Raw genomic sequence first — 14,802 nt, 5'->3', positions numbered from 1 at the left:
TTCTCACGAACCGATCTGCCATAACCAAGCTGAAATTCAAAGGTAAATCAGACTATGTCCGAACACCAATCCCCATAAAAGGGCTTAGAAAGATCTGGAGTCAAGTTATGGAAAACGACGGATCAGGGCTTTTGATGATAAATCCTTTTGGCGGACGGATGAATGATTACTCAGAGACAGCAATTCCATATCCTCATAGAGTTGGGGTGCTGTTACAGGTCTTCAAGTCTGTATATTTTGATGGTCAAACGTCAGACACAACCCCTACATCGCTCTCAAGGTTAGCTTGGCTGCAAAGCTTGGAAGAGTTATTGACCCCTTATGTGTCAAAACACCCGAGAGAGGCCTATTTCAACTACAATGATCTTGAGTTCGGTGTTGGAAATGCTAATTATGAGGAAGCAAGTGTTTGGGGTGAGAGGTACTGGAAGAGGGACAATTTCAAGAAGTTAATTCGAATCAAGGCCAAAGTTGATCCACATAATTTCTTTAGGCACCCACAAAGTATCCCAGTTTTCTCATCACCTCTCTCAAGTTTCAACTAAGTAAAGCTCTTCTATTAAAGAAAGATCCAAAGTATCGATTTAGGTTTCGGTTTTCTCTTGAATAAACTATCAACAAGTCTTTTGTCATTATCTTTCTTTTTCTACCTTATGTTTGAGATAAATATATAAACCTTCAGTAAACAAAAAAAAAAAATGGTCCCTCTATTTCCCAATTTTCTTTGGTTTTGGTCCATAAATAACTCTAAAAAAAAACTTTATAGCAGGTTTCATTGTGTTTTTGGTTCAGGTTCATGTGTTACTGGAAATTAATATTTTGCTCATTAGCTACACCTATTATAGCTATTTCATTTCATTTAACTTTTTTATTAAATTGTAAAGGGCCAACCCCACCCCTCTTACCTTCACGTTCCTCGGCCACCCTTTCCCTCCAACCTCCTAACTTCTTCGACATCTCCCTCCCCCTCTCACCATTCCTTCTCCGGTACATGACTCCTTTCCACTTTCTTCGAATGTGCACCCATACTTTCTTCCAATTGCAAAACTCGTTATGCGTTCCCAGCGCAGTCGACTAGCGCCTCGCGAGTATTCGGTCTAGACGGAGAGTACTCAGATTGGATAAATTATATAAACTTAATTTTAAGAAAATTATATATATATATATATATATATATATATATATATATATATATATATATATATATAACAAATATAACAAGTTTATTAAAAATTATAACAAACTAGATTAATATTAATAACAATTATAGATTTTTTTCTAAAAAAAAGTCAAAATTTCCGAGTTTTTTCCAATTCTTTATGATTTTAACCAAATTCGACTGATTTTGACCAGGTTTGACCAATTCCGAGTTTTTTGACCGATTCCTAATTAGACACTTCGACCCCTACCTGATTCTGATTAATCGCACGAGTAATTAGCCACCTAGGCCAACTTTTGCAATATTGCTTTCCTCATCTAGGTTTGTTGGTGAAATAGTAGCATTTTTACCACACAGTGTGGCATACAGCTGGAAATCACTTTCTTCTCCATCAGTGGAAAGCCTCTCTCTTTTGGAAGCCTGAGCATTCGTTATGTCATAACTCAAGCAAATTTCTCAACTCAAAACAAAATGATCAACCACCAAATCATTTCATCAAAATCTGTTTCAGTTCTTACCAGTAATCCAACCATCAAGTGTTTTCAAGAATTTAATGAAGTGTATGAACAATTGGTAAATGAGAAGAAGCAAGTACAAATGATCCAAGAAAGTATAAAACCTTCGTTTGGTGGGAAAAACATATAAGGAATATATAGGCAGCCTTGACATATATAAGCTAATGCAACTAAAACACAAATTGGAAGAGCTGAATGGGGAACTTTGAGGGTAAAGAAGATACAACATGTAGGTCTTCCTCTTCAAATGATGTGTATGAAGCAGATCTATGTAAAACTGGAGAGCAGAAAGACCTTGCTTATTTGATATAATATGCGGTAGGGTTGGTTTGAAAATTGGACAGATTGTCCTAAGAGACCTTGCTTGGTTTGATAAAGTAACTATATTAATATCTGGTTGGGGTTGATTTAAAACCTTGATCAACTGAAATTGTTTTCCCTTTTATGTTTAGCAATTTAAAAAAGAAAATTCTAAAACACATATATAATAGATGTTATTTGAAAGAACAAGCTTGTACATAGTATGTGAGAAATACTTGGAATTATAGGCTTCAACAACTGTAGACATATGGATGCAAACAATCATGTAAAGGTAAGTTACAGAAAAGCTTTAATATGATTTAAAGATCTGCTACTTGAACATCCAAGCATTGATCGAAGAAGTTCAGTTACACTAAAATTTGTGAGATCTCACACTAAATGAAAAGAAATGATGTAAATGACATGGTTTGTTGAGGCTTTAAGTTTGTGACAAATGACTTTTTTAGGTATGAAGTGAAGAAGCCGTTAAATACATTATCTATTGTGCCAAATTATCTCTAAGAGGTATATCTTCCAATACCATTCACATATTTAAATATAACCATGATTCAACTTAGTAGAAAAAGGAAATAAATCTTGTCAATTTGAAGATAAGAATGGTCAGTTTGACTCACATAACAAATGTGGACTCTATTTTTTTTGAAAATGGTATCTGTCGTCTTATTCTAATTTGCAATTATCAACTGCTCATTTACATATCAACAAAAGACATATTTGTGATGGAATAACAATGACATATGTGAGGACAAATTTATACACTAAATGGCATTGACTATTTAGGTTGCAAATACATATGTAGTCATTGTTGGTTTCTTTTACCAAATTAATTTCCAGCGTTGGCAGTTACATTTAACAATAAAGTAAATATTCTAAACACTGTTGAGGGTAAAAGTGAAAAGGCTAAACCATATGTACAGAACAAGTGCATTTCCGTAAAACATACAAAGTAATGTTGGACATGTATGTTAAGTCTGCCTTCATATTCCACATATGTCTAAAATATGCCCTTATGTCCATAAAAACAAACTAAAAAAATACAAATTGTTTAAATCGAAAGGGTATAATGAGAGATTTATTGCGTTCCTTATGGTCAACATCAGGTTAATGACTAAAAGACATTTTTTTATTTGAAATTGAAAATTACAGCCTATATCAATAAGATTTTGTGTTATTGATGCTTGGTTGTCACTAGTTTTGACTCTTTTTCTAATTTTAAATTTTATTAACAACTTTATAAATTACACGTGTAGCGCATGCGATCGCCTTCTCATTAAAGATGGCCCCAACCTTTTACAAAAAATTAAAAGCGGTCAAACTTAGTAAATATAAAAATGTTCATTTATTTACTAAATATCTATAAAAGTTGGAAAAGGGTCAACAAAAATATGAAAATTGACTATGGAGTTTTGGAATCAGCATGCTATATATACCATTCATGAATCAAACCCCTTCACAACCATTCTCATATTCTTTCACATTGACACATTTATTGAAATCTTTCAGATTTTCTAGAGTTGAAAGCATGGCAAGATTACCAAAAGGAGGAAGTGGTCGGAAGAAGATACAGCTGAAAAGAATTGAAAATGAAAAGGAGCGAGCGGTTACCTTGACAAAGCGATATGGCGGATTATTCAAGAAAGCCAATGAGCTCGCGACGCTATGTGGCGTACAGATTGCAATCATCGTCTTCTCCTTAAGTGGAAAGCCTCTCTCTTTTGGAAGCCCCGGTGTTCCTTTCATCATAAACAAATTTCTCAACTTGAATCAAGCCGACCAACAGCCAGATGATTTCATCACAAGGTTTAAGAAATCTTACAATGAATCCAGATTGCAGAATCTCAATCAAGAACTCGATGAATTGAATGAGCAATTAGCAAATGAGAAGAAACGGGGACAGATGTTGAAAGAACGTTTAAAGGCGATGTTGGGTTGTGAAACGCATGAGGAATATATCGGAAGCCTTGGGATACATGGGCTCATGCAACTAAGATCCAAACTAGATGAAATGAAGCAACACATCGAGCGTAGTGATGATGAAATAATTGGGGCTTCATCCTCAAATGATGAGGCTGAGGTGGATCTATCTAAGATTGGAGCGCCTGAAGATTACTTGAAACTGTAATTGAAATTCAAAATTATGTTCTGATTTTGATGTTATAATAAAAAATTAAAAGGATTATATATGAGAATGATTAAGGTTTCGAGTCAAGAGTTCTATAAATTTGTTTTTCAACATTTTGGATTTCGCTGTAATTTTCCGAAGAGGATAGCCGGCCATATGCTGCCACTAGCATAATCCTATGTTAGATTTCAAATTTATAAGAAATCTTCTCAAAATTAACTACCAAATTCTTCATCCTTGATCCCACATGTGTTCTTTGTCACCTACTCACAAAAATTTATTACTAATCATGGATTCTTACATAGATCTCATATTTCTCTTTTCCAAGTGAAATCAATCTATCATCTACCAGCTTTCTTCACATAATGATATACAATAATATGTTCAACTCTTACAAAATTAATAAAATACAGCAAGGAGAATTCGAGATTACCTCTGAAATCCCTCAGAAATTCTGCTTGATCTCCTTAACACCGCTGATAATTAAAAGTTATTTCAAATTCCGTTGTGAAATTTCAGCAGAAGCTTTCTTCAGATTCTCCTTTCTCTCTCAGTAGATCTCTATAATATTTTACTTTTGTTTCCATTGGCCCCTACACATACAAGTCAAATCCAAGATCAAAACTTTAAACTTGATATGATTTAGATACAGATTTAACAATACAATGATATAAGTCCTAATAAAAACAATGATTGTAAATAAGGAGGTGTTACAGTAAGATATTATATCAACCACTCATCTGGTGGAAACCATAAATTGGTTGAGGAAACCATGATAAAAAAAAACTTCTAAAACAATTCTTCTACAACACAATTGGCATACAGTTTCTTCTGTTTCTAAATCAAGAGATAACACATGCTCATCACACATCTGTTCAAAAAGCTATCTTCTGCACTGTTATTCATGGATCCCAACCTAACTCAACATCTAAACCATGATTTAAGGAAACATCATTCTCCGATAAAGCAATCATTTAGTTCATCATTTTCTTGAACACTATAAGAAGGGTCATCATCATCACTCTCGGACAAGAATTTAAACTTTTCGGAACACGTAGCCATCTCTTCTTTCTATCTGAACAATGACGGAAAACAGCTTCAGAAAATAATGAAACAAGGTGTAGGGAAACATACAGAGATCAAATTTTGAGGTTGTATGCTTCGATACCACCAAAACTTCTGATTCTATGTCTGAAAACTCCAGAACTCGATTCTATGTTCGAAAGTTTGTGTGGTCCTATGTTCCTATTCTATACTTGATTCAGCCAATTAAAACTTCCGATATTCGATTATGTTTTGATTCCAGCGGTTCTTCGGAATCAAGGTTTACGCGACTGTTCGATTTTGAGCGGCTCTTCCATGTTCCAAAACCCCAGTCGATGATTGTAACGAGTAATACCCACCGCAACACAACAAAAACCCAAACATCATTTTTCCAATGAAAAGTAAAATAAAATTATTAGATTTTCATTAAGAAAAATTTGGTGACATCCATATATTATATGGGTTTATTTAAATTAAAATTAAATATAAAATTCTAAATACTTAAAAAGTTTGAATTTATAAGAAAAGTGAAAAAAATATTGAATTATAAAAACTAAAATGTTTTTTTTTTCTCGTTTAAATTTAAACAAATAATTTAGATAAGTAAATAAAAGAAATTAATAAAACTTTAACTTTGTAATTTTGAAATTAAAAAGAAAGTTCATTAATGAAATTGATATACATTTATTAGTACATTTAATATTATGTGAAATTTAATAAAATAGAAAAATCATGAAATTACATGTGGACTAAAAATTAATTTTAAATTACCACAAAATTACATGTGGCAAAATGAATGAGAATGTGACATGTGGCAAAAAGATCTTTATTTATTAGAGTAGATAAGATATTACATTGCTTAAAATTTAAGGAAAAAAACATAACCGAGCACTAGAAAAAAAAATTACATATTTTTATATAATTTCTTTGATGTTTGGTTTCACTGCAAAAAGATCTTTACACCTTATTTTTTAGTTTATTTAAAAAGTGGAGTGGAATGGTTTGGAGGTTAATGTATTCTTGAGTTTTGTATTCTTGAATTTTTTTAAGAGCTAAAAAGGTTAGAAATCAAAATATGTCTTTTTCATCGATCTATTTTTGAGAGGGTTAGGAGGGGGTGTGGAAAAAAGGTTAGAGAGGAATCAAAATATGCATCTTTTTCATCTTCATTATTCTATTTTTGGGAGGGTTAGGAGGGAAAATGCAAAAAGGTTGAAACACTTCCATTTCATTCCATTGGGAGGGTTGGGAGCGGAAGTGCAAAAAGGTTGAAACACTTCCATTTCATTCTATTTAAATCTAACGTTGTGCTCTTCAATTTAAATTTTAAAGAGGGAGGAGGAAAGGGAAGGGAGGGGGAAAGGGAAGAATATGGAAGGAGAAACAGGAGGGGGTAGATGCGTTCTCGAGTTCAAAAGGAAGGAAAGAAAGTTTACTGTCAAATTACGTTTTTATCCCTGTTTAGGGTTCATACCCTTCAATGCTTCATCAAGGAAAAAGAGGGAGAATATGAGGGTAAATTGAGTCTTTTTGGTTTCCTTCTCAATCCGCCCAAATTTGAGCAGAAAGAGAGCTTGCCTCTTTTTTTCTTCTCTCCCCTCACAATCCTCTCCTCCCTTTTCCTTTCTCTCCTTAAAAAAACTCAAACCTTTTCTCCCTCTCAATCCTCTCCTTTCCTTCCCTTTTCTCTTAAAAAAACTCAAGAACACAGTGTAACTCAAGAACCGATTAATCATTTGTCTTTTCTTTCTATTTCTTTTCATTCCATTCTCCTTCATCTCTTTTCATCGTCTTCCTTTCATTAAAAAAAAAAAAAAAAAAACTCAAGAACAAGGCGTTAGATCCTCTATTCCGTAATCATCGACTTTCATCTTCAAATTTTCAAATCTTTCTTTTCTTATTTGCAAGTTACGTTTTTTTCCAAATATTTTTTGGCTTCCTTCGTGATCTCAACATTCTGTTATTATGTTCTTAGAGTGGGAGAGTAATTTGGCAAAATGTATGTATGTGACTGTAATAGAGTAAGAAGGATATTGTGTGAAAAATAGTATGATAAAGTGGTAGATTTATAAGTAAAATTTATTAAAAAATTAACTTTAATATTTTTACATAAATTGTTACTAAGAAAGCTAGTCAACAAAAAATTGAAAGCTCAAACCTTCTCATTGTTTGTACTTTCTCATGGTAAACATAACATACCAGCATCATCGTTGCACAACGTGTAACATCCTAAAAATTATAAGGTAAAAATTCATTTTTAATTCAATACATAAACACCATTTATTTTTATCAACCATTCAAAGGTATGTCAAAATAAAAATAGTTATCAGAGTACAATCTCAAAATCATAAAACGCGGAAATATGGGTGGATGCGTTAAGATCAAGTGGGGACCTTCCATTTCGAACTGAAAGTACCTAAAACCATAACCATAAAATTGTAAGCATAATGCTTAATGAGTTCTCCAAAATACCACACACCATACATATCCGTGGGCCTAGCCCTAACATTGGGCCCAACTCATAATAATAGTCCTAGCCCTTCCTAATCAATGGGTCCAGTCCAGCATACCATGGGCCTCGCCCATCATACAAAATGGGCCTATCCCGTCATACCATGGGCCTAGCACAACATACAATGCAAGAGTCACTAAGACAGGTAGCATATAACATATCCTTGTTGGGTTTTGAGCATTCTAACACTCATATGGTGTACATGCAACCCTATAAACCTTAGATCTATTTTTCTCTATTGTACATGCAAATAAGAACTTTCCAAGGCTTTAATTGTGACACCCCGAAGTTATTCCGTCGTCCTAACCCGTTCCGCTCGTAAAACCGTTTTTAGCGACTCGTTCCAATTTCGTTTTGGGTTAAGTTATCTAAACTTATATGTTTATTATAATCCAACGAGTGCCCAAAACTCCTTAAAAATCATGAAAACGGCCCAAATTATTTATTTAAAAAATTTTAGAATCGGTCCCACCGGGTTACGACAACTTAATCGGGTGCGACCAAAAGCCCCGTTTAACGTCGGTATCGGGTAGATTTCCACTGTGTCCCAAACCCGAACTATATATAAAGTGGTTTAAGCCTCATTTGAAGCTTTTTCTCTCTCTCACTACTCTCTCTAACCTCTCTCCCCAAACCAAAGAATTAGGTCCAAAAACATCAAATTAAGGCTTCAAATCAACAAGGTAACTACCCTAACTCCTAGTATAACATCTTTAGCCTTCAAATTCGAGTTCAAAACATGATTTAGGACCAAAAACATGTGTTTACGGCCCTGGAACATCCTTAGTCCGTGAACACATGTAAATGGGGTTTTTGAGCCATAAAACCCTTCCAAACCTCATTTGGAGCTTAGATATGACTTAGGGGCTTACCAAATCGGACTTAGAACACCTTGAACATCATTTTTGAGGAGTAAACATGATTTTACTGCCCAAGAACATGCTTGGGCCGTAAACTCATCTTCATGGAGAGTAAACTCATTTTCAAGTGTTTAAATGCCACTTAAACACACCAATAGCCTTGGATTAAATTCTAGAACCAACCACAAACGAATTAGAAGCCTAAAACTTGAATAAATCAACTCCCTAAGGAGTTCACGGCCGTAAAATCCTAAAACAATGTCAAATGGTGCCCAAACTTCACCCCTTGGCTTGTAAAATGGCTTGAAATCACATGTGATTGACTAAGGACCACCAAAACACATTTTGGATATGTATATAAGAGTTTACGGCCCTAAAATCATAGTTTACTGTCGTAAACTCCTCAAAAGGTCCCTAAGATGTCCAAACCACTTTCCCATGTATTAAAACCAAACCTAGAATTAACCCTCAAGTGTTTTAAGGCCATTTAGCACCCAAAAGCACCACCCATGAGTTTATGGCCATAAACTCATGGGGATGTGGTGTTTAGGGTCGAAAACTCTCTTGCGAGTTTACTCTTGAAGAGTAAACTCCATATCCAAACCTTATGTGTCCATAGATGCCACCCGGGTCCCTCTAAACACTTGTAATGAAGTGTTTTCATACCTACAAGTGTATGTCCCCAAATAATAAATAATTCAAGTCCTAATTAGATACAAATGTGTATCTTTTCATAATACATAGGAATCTTGTGCATTTGCAAACCCAGAACCGACGTTTAGGATCCAAACCGATGCGTTCCTCAACCGGTGAGTTCATACCCTACTCTTTTTTCGTGTTTTTCAAATGTTTTCAGGTGGGGAATACAAGCAAGAGTACAAGGAAATCTTGTACTTAAACTTATTATTTTCAGTTCAAATGTTTCATAAATTGTATGCTTTTATTATCAAAAATCGTATTAACCAATGGTTCGAATTGCAGAGTAAACTTTCAGACTAAATGTAGATTTCTTTATCAAGTGTTATTATCTATATTACATTTTGCAAAAGAAATCATACTAATCATAAAATAAGATTAATACTAATAAAATACGAATACGAATACGAATACGAATACGAATATGAATGCGAATACGAATGCGAATACGAATACGAATATGAATAGGAATAGGTATACGAATACGAATACGAATACGAAAGCACGCCTTTGGATGACGCCAAGACTTCAAATATACAGTTAGTGTACGCCTTGACTGTCACCAGAGTTTCGAAAGCATACGCCTTAGGATGTTGACAGAGTTTCGAAGATACATCTAATGTACTCTTTTGGAAATCACCAGAACTTCGAATATACAGTTAATGTACGTTTCTGAGTGTATCCAAATATTCAAAAATACAACTAAGTATAGTAGATAATCGAAATTCGAATGTAGGGTAAATAAGATATCAGAATACCTAACTAATACTATAAGTATGGTAGTTACTAGTACATCGAAATCTAAACTAAGAACTAACCACAACACTTAGGAAAATATGGGATTTTCCTGGAATAAGATAACAACTCGCAAACGGATGATGTAACGAATGGATAACTAAACTATTAGGAAAAATATGGGATTTCCTGGAATAACATAACAACTCAGAAACGGATGATGTAACGAATGGATAACTAAACTATTAGGAAAATATGGGATTTTTCCTGGGATAACCTAACAACTCGTAAACAAATGGTGTAACGAAAGGAAAACTAAACTAATAGGAAAATATGGGATTTTCCTGGGATAACATAATTAATCATAATCGAATGATGTAACGAATGGATAACTAAACCATTTTTACATAAGAAAATATGGGATTTTCTTGGATAACAACTTTTTCAGAAAACCAAAAAGGGAATTCATTCTTTTCAAAACTAAACCACTTATGAACTCACCAGCTTTATGTTGATTTTCAAACTGCTTGTATTCTCAGGTCAACATTAGACAGGTACACCGCCATCTTTTGGAGAAGACGGAGCGTTTGGAAGATTCGTCTTTGTTACTGTTCTTATGATATATATGTATAACCTTTGTAACTCTTTGTTTTCAAACAATGTAAAGGATTCTATGTAATGTAATGTTTTGTGTTTACTATGCTTACTATGTACATTGGAATTGATACTCAACGAGGAGTCCACCCTGGAAATGATTCCGTCTTCGGTTTTCGGGGTGTGACATTAATCCTAGCTAGTATACTATGAGGCAAGTATACTACAAAGACTAGTTAGATGACATACCATTTGGTGTAGCTTGATGTCTTCAAGCTTTAAGAGCTTATCCCAAATAGTGTGGAAGCCTCAAGTGGAATCACAAATCACCAAAACACCTTGGAAGACTTTGAGAATAAGAATACTTTGGTTCTCTCTAGTTAAATCGGCTAGCCCTCTTAGTGTACCCACACTAGTGTCAATTTCACCAACCAAGGAAGGACATCTTTATATAGTGTGGAGACTAGGGTTAAACCCATGACCTTTCATTTCATATGATCCATGGGTTAAAGCTCCATGGACTATCCATGAAGACTTAGCCCAACCTAAATGAACTTGGCCCACTACACACATATATCTAAGATTCCATATTTAATTAGTTCATTTTGATCACTTAATTAATTCTAAATTAATTCTTGATCAATACTAATTAAATAATATGATTCCATATTAATATATTAGAACTTATAATATATTAATATACTATTCTCAAAAGATTATCCATATAAATTGTGTCGGTGAAGTGCAACCCAAATGGACCATGTTGGGTCAGGTCAAGTACATACCAAATATAGTTATGGATTTAGACATTAATCCAACAGTCTCCCACTTAGATAAGTCTAAAACTATTATTGAGTATGACTTCAAAACCTAACTGGCAATTGTAGCTCTTAAAGCCACTATCGAACTCTGATCTTGTCAATGAACTCTAACCTTTGTCAATGACTTGTCCATTAGATAAGGGATCATATATTCCTCCATTCTAGATATCATATGGACTGAGACATGGATTATAATCATTCTCTCTGTCCATTTGTTGTTTCCCGATTTCCGATTCATGACGACTGACTGATTGAACAAATCAAATTAGTCCTGGCTTGGCCAAGCACTCACAAGTATCATCATTAAATCATCGAGGGGCCCACAGATATCGCTTTTATCCCGAAGGTAAAAGGAATGGATAAACTTCGACTCATATGGCTTGTTCTACTACTTGTTGAATCATACACAAAGGCACGTTTTATAACATCGAGTTACCAATGCATTTTCGTGCAATCAATGTACTATCAACTCATAGTAACAACTCATATCTCCAGGTTTGAAGAATATAAGATATTATCGTCTCATGATCACTCATGATAAAATCCATAAAGTGATTCAAATGAGCGCGGGTTCAATCCAATACTCAGAACTTATGAGCACTCATGAGTGTTGTAGCACAACTTTGTCCACCAACTTGGACCTCTACAAGCCAACCCATGATAGTCTTGATTCATATCTACTTCCAACATATGACCGATTATGGATGGTTTGAATAACTTAGTCATTCCGGAAGAATAACCTAGTTATTATGGAAGTCAAAACATGCAAAGTGAAACACAAGAATAAATGAATCTAATATGGTATCAAAACCTATGAATATAAATAAAACACTTTCTATTTATCACCATACGGATTACTCATTATTCATTGTTTCGGTTTTATCAACTTATACTTGAATTAAAAAACACTAGGTGTCCCATGCTCCAAGCATGTACACTATGTTTTCTAAACAATAGCTTTGCCATACATCCAAGTATGAAATCTATGTTTGTCTATGATCCTTTTCTTTGTGAACTGGATCAATTGAACATAATTTCAATGATTCTCTTTTCACATTCCCAAATCCTTGTCTTAAATGTAATAATTCCAAATTTCTATCACTTATCGAAATCTGTTTAGATTTTAAACTTATATGCACTGTTCCTCTTGTAATGATTATGCATAAAGCCACAAAGACTTGGCAACAATCATTACAGAGTATTCCAATGGAGAGAAATTCCATGGAAACGATGTATCAGATTCAATACGCATTGCTTTGAACATGCTTCTTGCATTAAGATTGTTTAACCTTACACATATTGCTTCCACCTATGAAGACAACTCTAAATTCCCATTTTGACTACCACTTCTGAACAAGAGTTGCCTCTTTTCAGACTATGTCAATATGGTCCTTCCAATATTAACAGTATACTTCCAACTGTCCTTGAGCAACCAATCTTTGATAAACCTTAGATTGTCCTCGACAATTGCTTAATCATTTTAGTCATATCCAATTCTAGACATTTTCCTCCTTAATGCCCCAAGGCATTTGGAAAATTCAGAAAGGATAAATATTATAGCACATGTAATCGATCTTGTACCATAAGTAAATGGGACACGATTCATGATGTTTCACATAAAGACATGGTTCTAGACCAGTCTTTTGCCATAATAATTTTTGTTTGCCATATTCTGAAAATTTGACTATGAAAAGGGATGCCATAATCATAATCAAATTTTGAGAACACAATATATAGAATTTTCTTAAGTTGAACCAATCCAACATGAAATTCATATATATATATATATATATATATATATATATATATATATATATATATATATATATATATATATATATATATATTCTTGACTAAAGGTGATTAAAACCTCAATATAAGCTCTTTAGAATGATCATATACTCAATCTAAGCTTTTTAGAATTGAAATGAAGTATAATTTCCTCTCCCTTAATTATAGCAAAACAACTTTTTCAACCTTTGCAACCTCACGAATTGAAACTTTTGTTTTCTATAATTAACATTGTTGACTTGCAATTCTTACCATAATTATCATGCTCTCACTGACATGATGATTATTAGCATAACACTTATGCTCCCACTAGCTTTGACATGTACCCAGAAATCAACTGGACTTCTAGAAATCAATACTTTATTGAATTTCTTACCAAAGTTCAGATTTCTGATACTAGATTGCCTTGATAAGACTTTATCAAAATCATACACCTCTCTTAGATAACTCACAGGTGTGTCTAAACAATTATGAAGAGGGATGTCGTAATCATAATGTTTAGACCTTTTGTCATTCCCACAATTGCTATCTACTCAAAATCTACTTAGTGAAAGAGTTTCCTTACCATTATTTTCATGAATCGAAGAGAAACCTTATGACACTTAGATTTTATGGTGTAAGTGTTCATATCCATGTGAATTTGTCAAAACCATAATCACAAGACTAGGTTAGTGACAAATCCTAACTCATCTGGATTGAACTTGTGCAATCTTAACTTCTTGCCATCTGGCAGCTCAAGGGCCTGCCATTGCTTCCAAGTAGCTATGCAAACAATTGAGAACATGTAGAACTCAAATGTATAGCCAACTTAACTGGAATGGGGACATAAATGTCAACACGATAGGTTATAAACCTCTAGTTGTGTGCTAGTGATGAAATACAAGTTTTTATTCTTGATTACTTCTTGAAACCCTTTTAGGATCTTTTAGACTCCCACTGTCTCCTTGAACTATAAGACTTTCTTGCCCAATATTCAAGAGATAGTATGGATTCTAATCAAGACAGACACTTAACACAATTAGCCTTAGTTGGTCTTTGTTTTATCCAAAACATCACAACTTACCGATTTGAAATGTACAAGAGTAGAAAACTTTTACTCTTACATTTGACAAGTGTTTTAAACCTTCTTTAAGACATGTCACTCAAGTTACAATCTTAGAGTATAACTCTATGAATTGTTTTTGGAACGAAGTATGAATCATCTTCTTGATTTAGCCACTTCAACAATTCATAACTCCTCTTCTTAACTATCATAATGCACTTAGAGGATGAATTGTGATAAGGTCTCAAAATCATTAAGATGATCTTATAACATGATACTAAAGTACTCTCCCATCTTTTTAGATTTGAGAAACTTTTATCCTTCTACCTAATTTAATTATTCTTATTCGTTCTGTCATACATTGAAATTTTTTCAATGTTTCAGAATTATACTTAAGCTTGTAAGTATAATCATATTTACTAAACCTTAGTAAATCATGATGAATAGTCTTATCCATCTTTTGTGGTGGACTTTGACAAGTGCACAAGAAAGTGTACTTGATCCCTTAGTCCTTCTCTTGAGTCACATATACATGTGAACGCGGAACTAGTCTTAATTTTCCAAAGTTGAAAATTCTCACACATCACACT

General features: G+C 33.7%; 1 protein-coding gene and 1 long non-coding RNA gene across 4 annotated transcripts in view; one reads left to right on the top strand and one right to left on the bottom strand.

Moving 5' to 3' along the window:
* Positions 1–718, top strand: part of LOC111906508 (tetrahydroberberine oxidase) — a 2,254-nt gene extending 1,536 nt beyond the window's left edge. Inside the window, exon 1 of the mRNA XM_023902271.3 lies at positions 1–718. This exon is cut by the window's left edge and continues 1,536 nt beyond it. Coding sequence (XP_023758039.1) covers positions 1–545 — 545 coding nt within the window. The 3' untranslated portion in view covers positions 546–718.
* LOC111906509 (uncharacterized) overlaps positions 1–5,611 on the bottom strand; it is a 7,533-nt gene extending 1,922 nt beyond the window's left edge. The window contains exons 1-5 of one of the 3 annotated variants that reach the window (XR_002855234.3): positions 5,252–5,611; positions 4,551–4,710; positions 3,812–4,111; positions 3,601–3,728; positions 1,510–1,579 (exon numbers count right to left, since the gene is read on the bottom strand). This is a non-coding gene — a long non-coding RNA (uncharacterized LOC111906509). Of the gene's footprint in view, positions 1–1,509; positions 1,580–3,600; positions 3,729–3,811; positions 4,112–4,550 lie in introns of all 3 variants that reach the window. The other 2 variants (XR_002855233.3, XR_002855235.3) reach the window with 2 other exon arrangements.
* Positions 5,612–14,802: the final 9,191 nt, after the last annotated feature.

Source organism: Lactuca sativa, chromosome 1 (genome assembly GCF_002870075.4).
Source record: "Lactuca sativa cultivar Salinas chromosome 1, Lsat_Salinas_v11, whole genome shotgun sequence".
In the NCBI taxonomy this organism is placed as follows: domain Eukaryota; kingdom Viridiplantae; phylum Streptophyta; class Magnoliopsida; order Asterales; family Asteraceae; genus Lactuca; species Lactuca sativa.
Note: the sequence above shows the minus strand (reverse complement) of the source record. Positions and strands in the feature narration are given on the sequence as shown.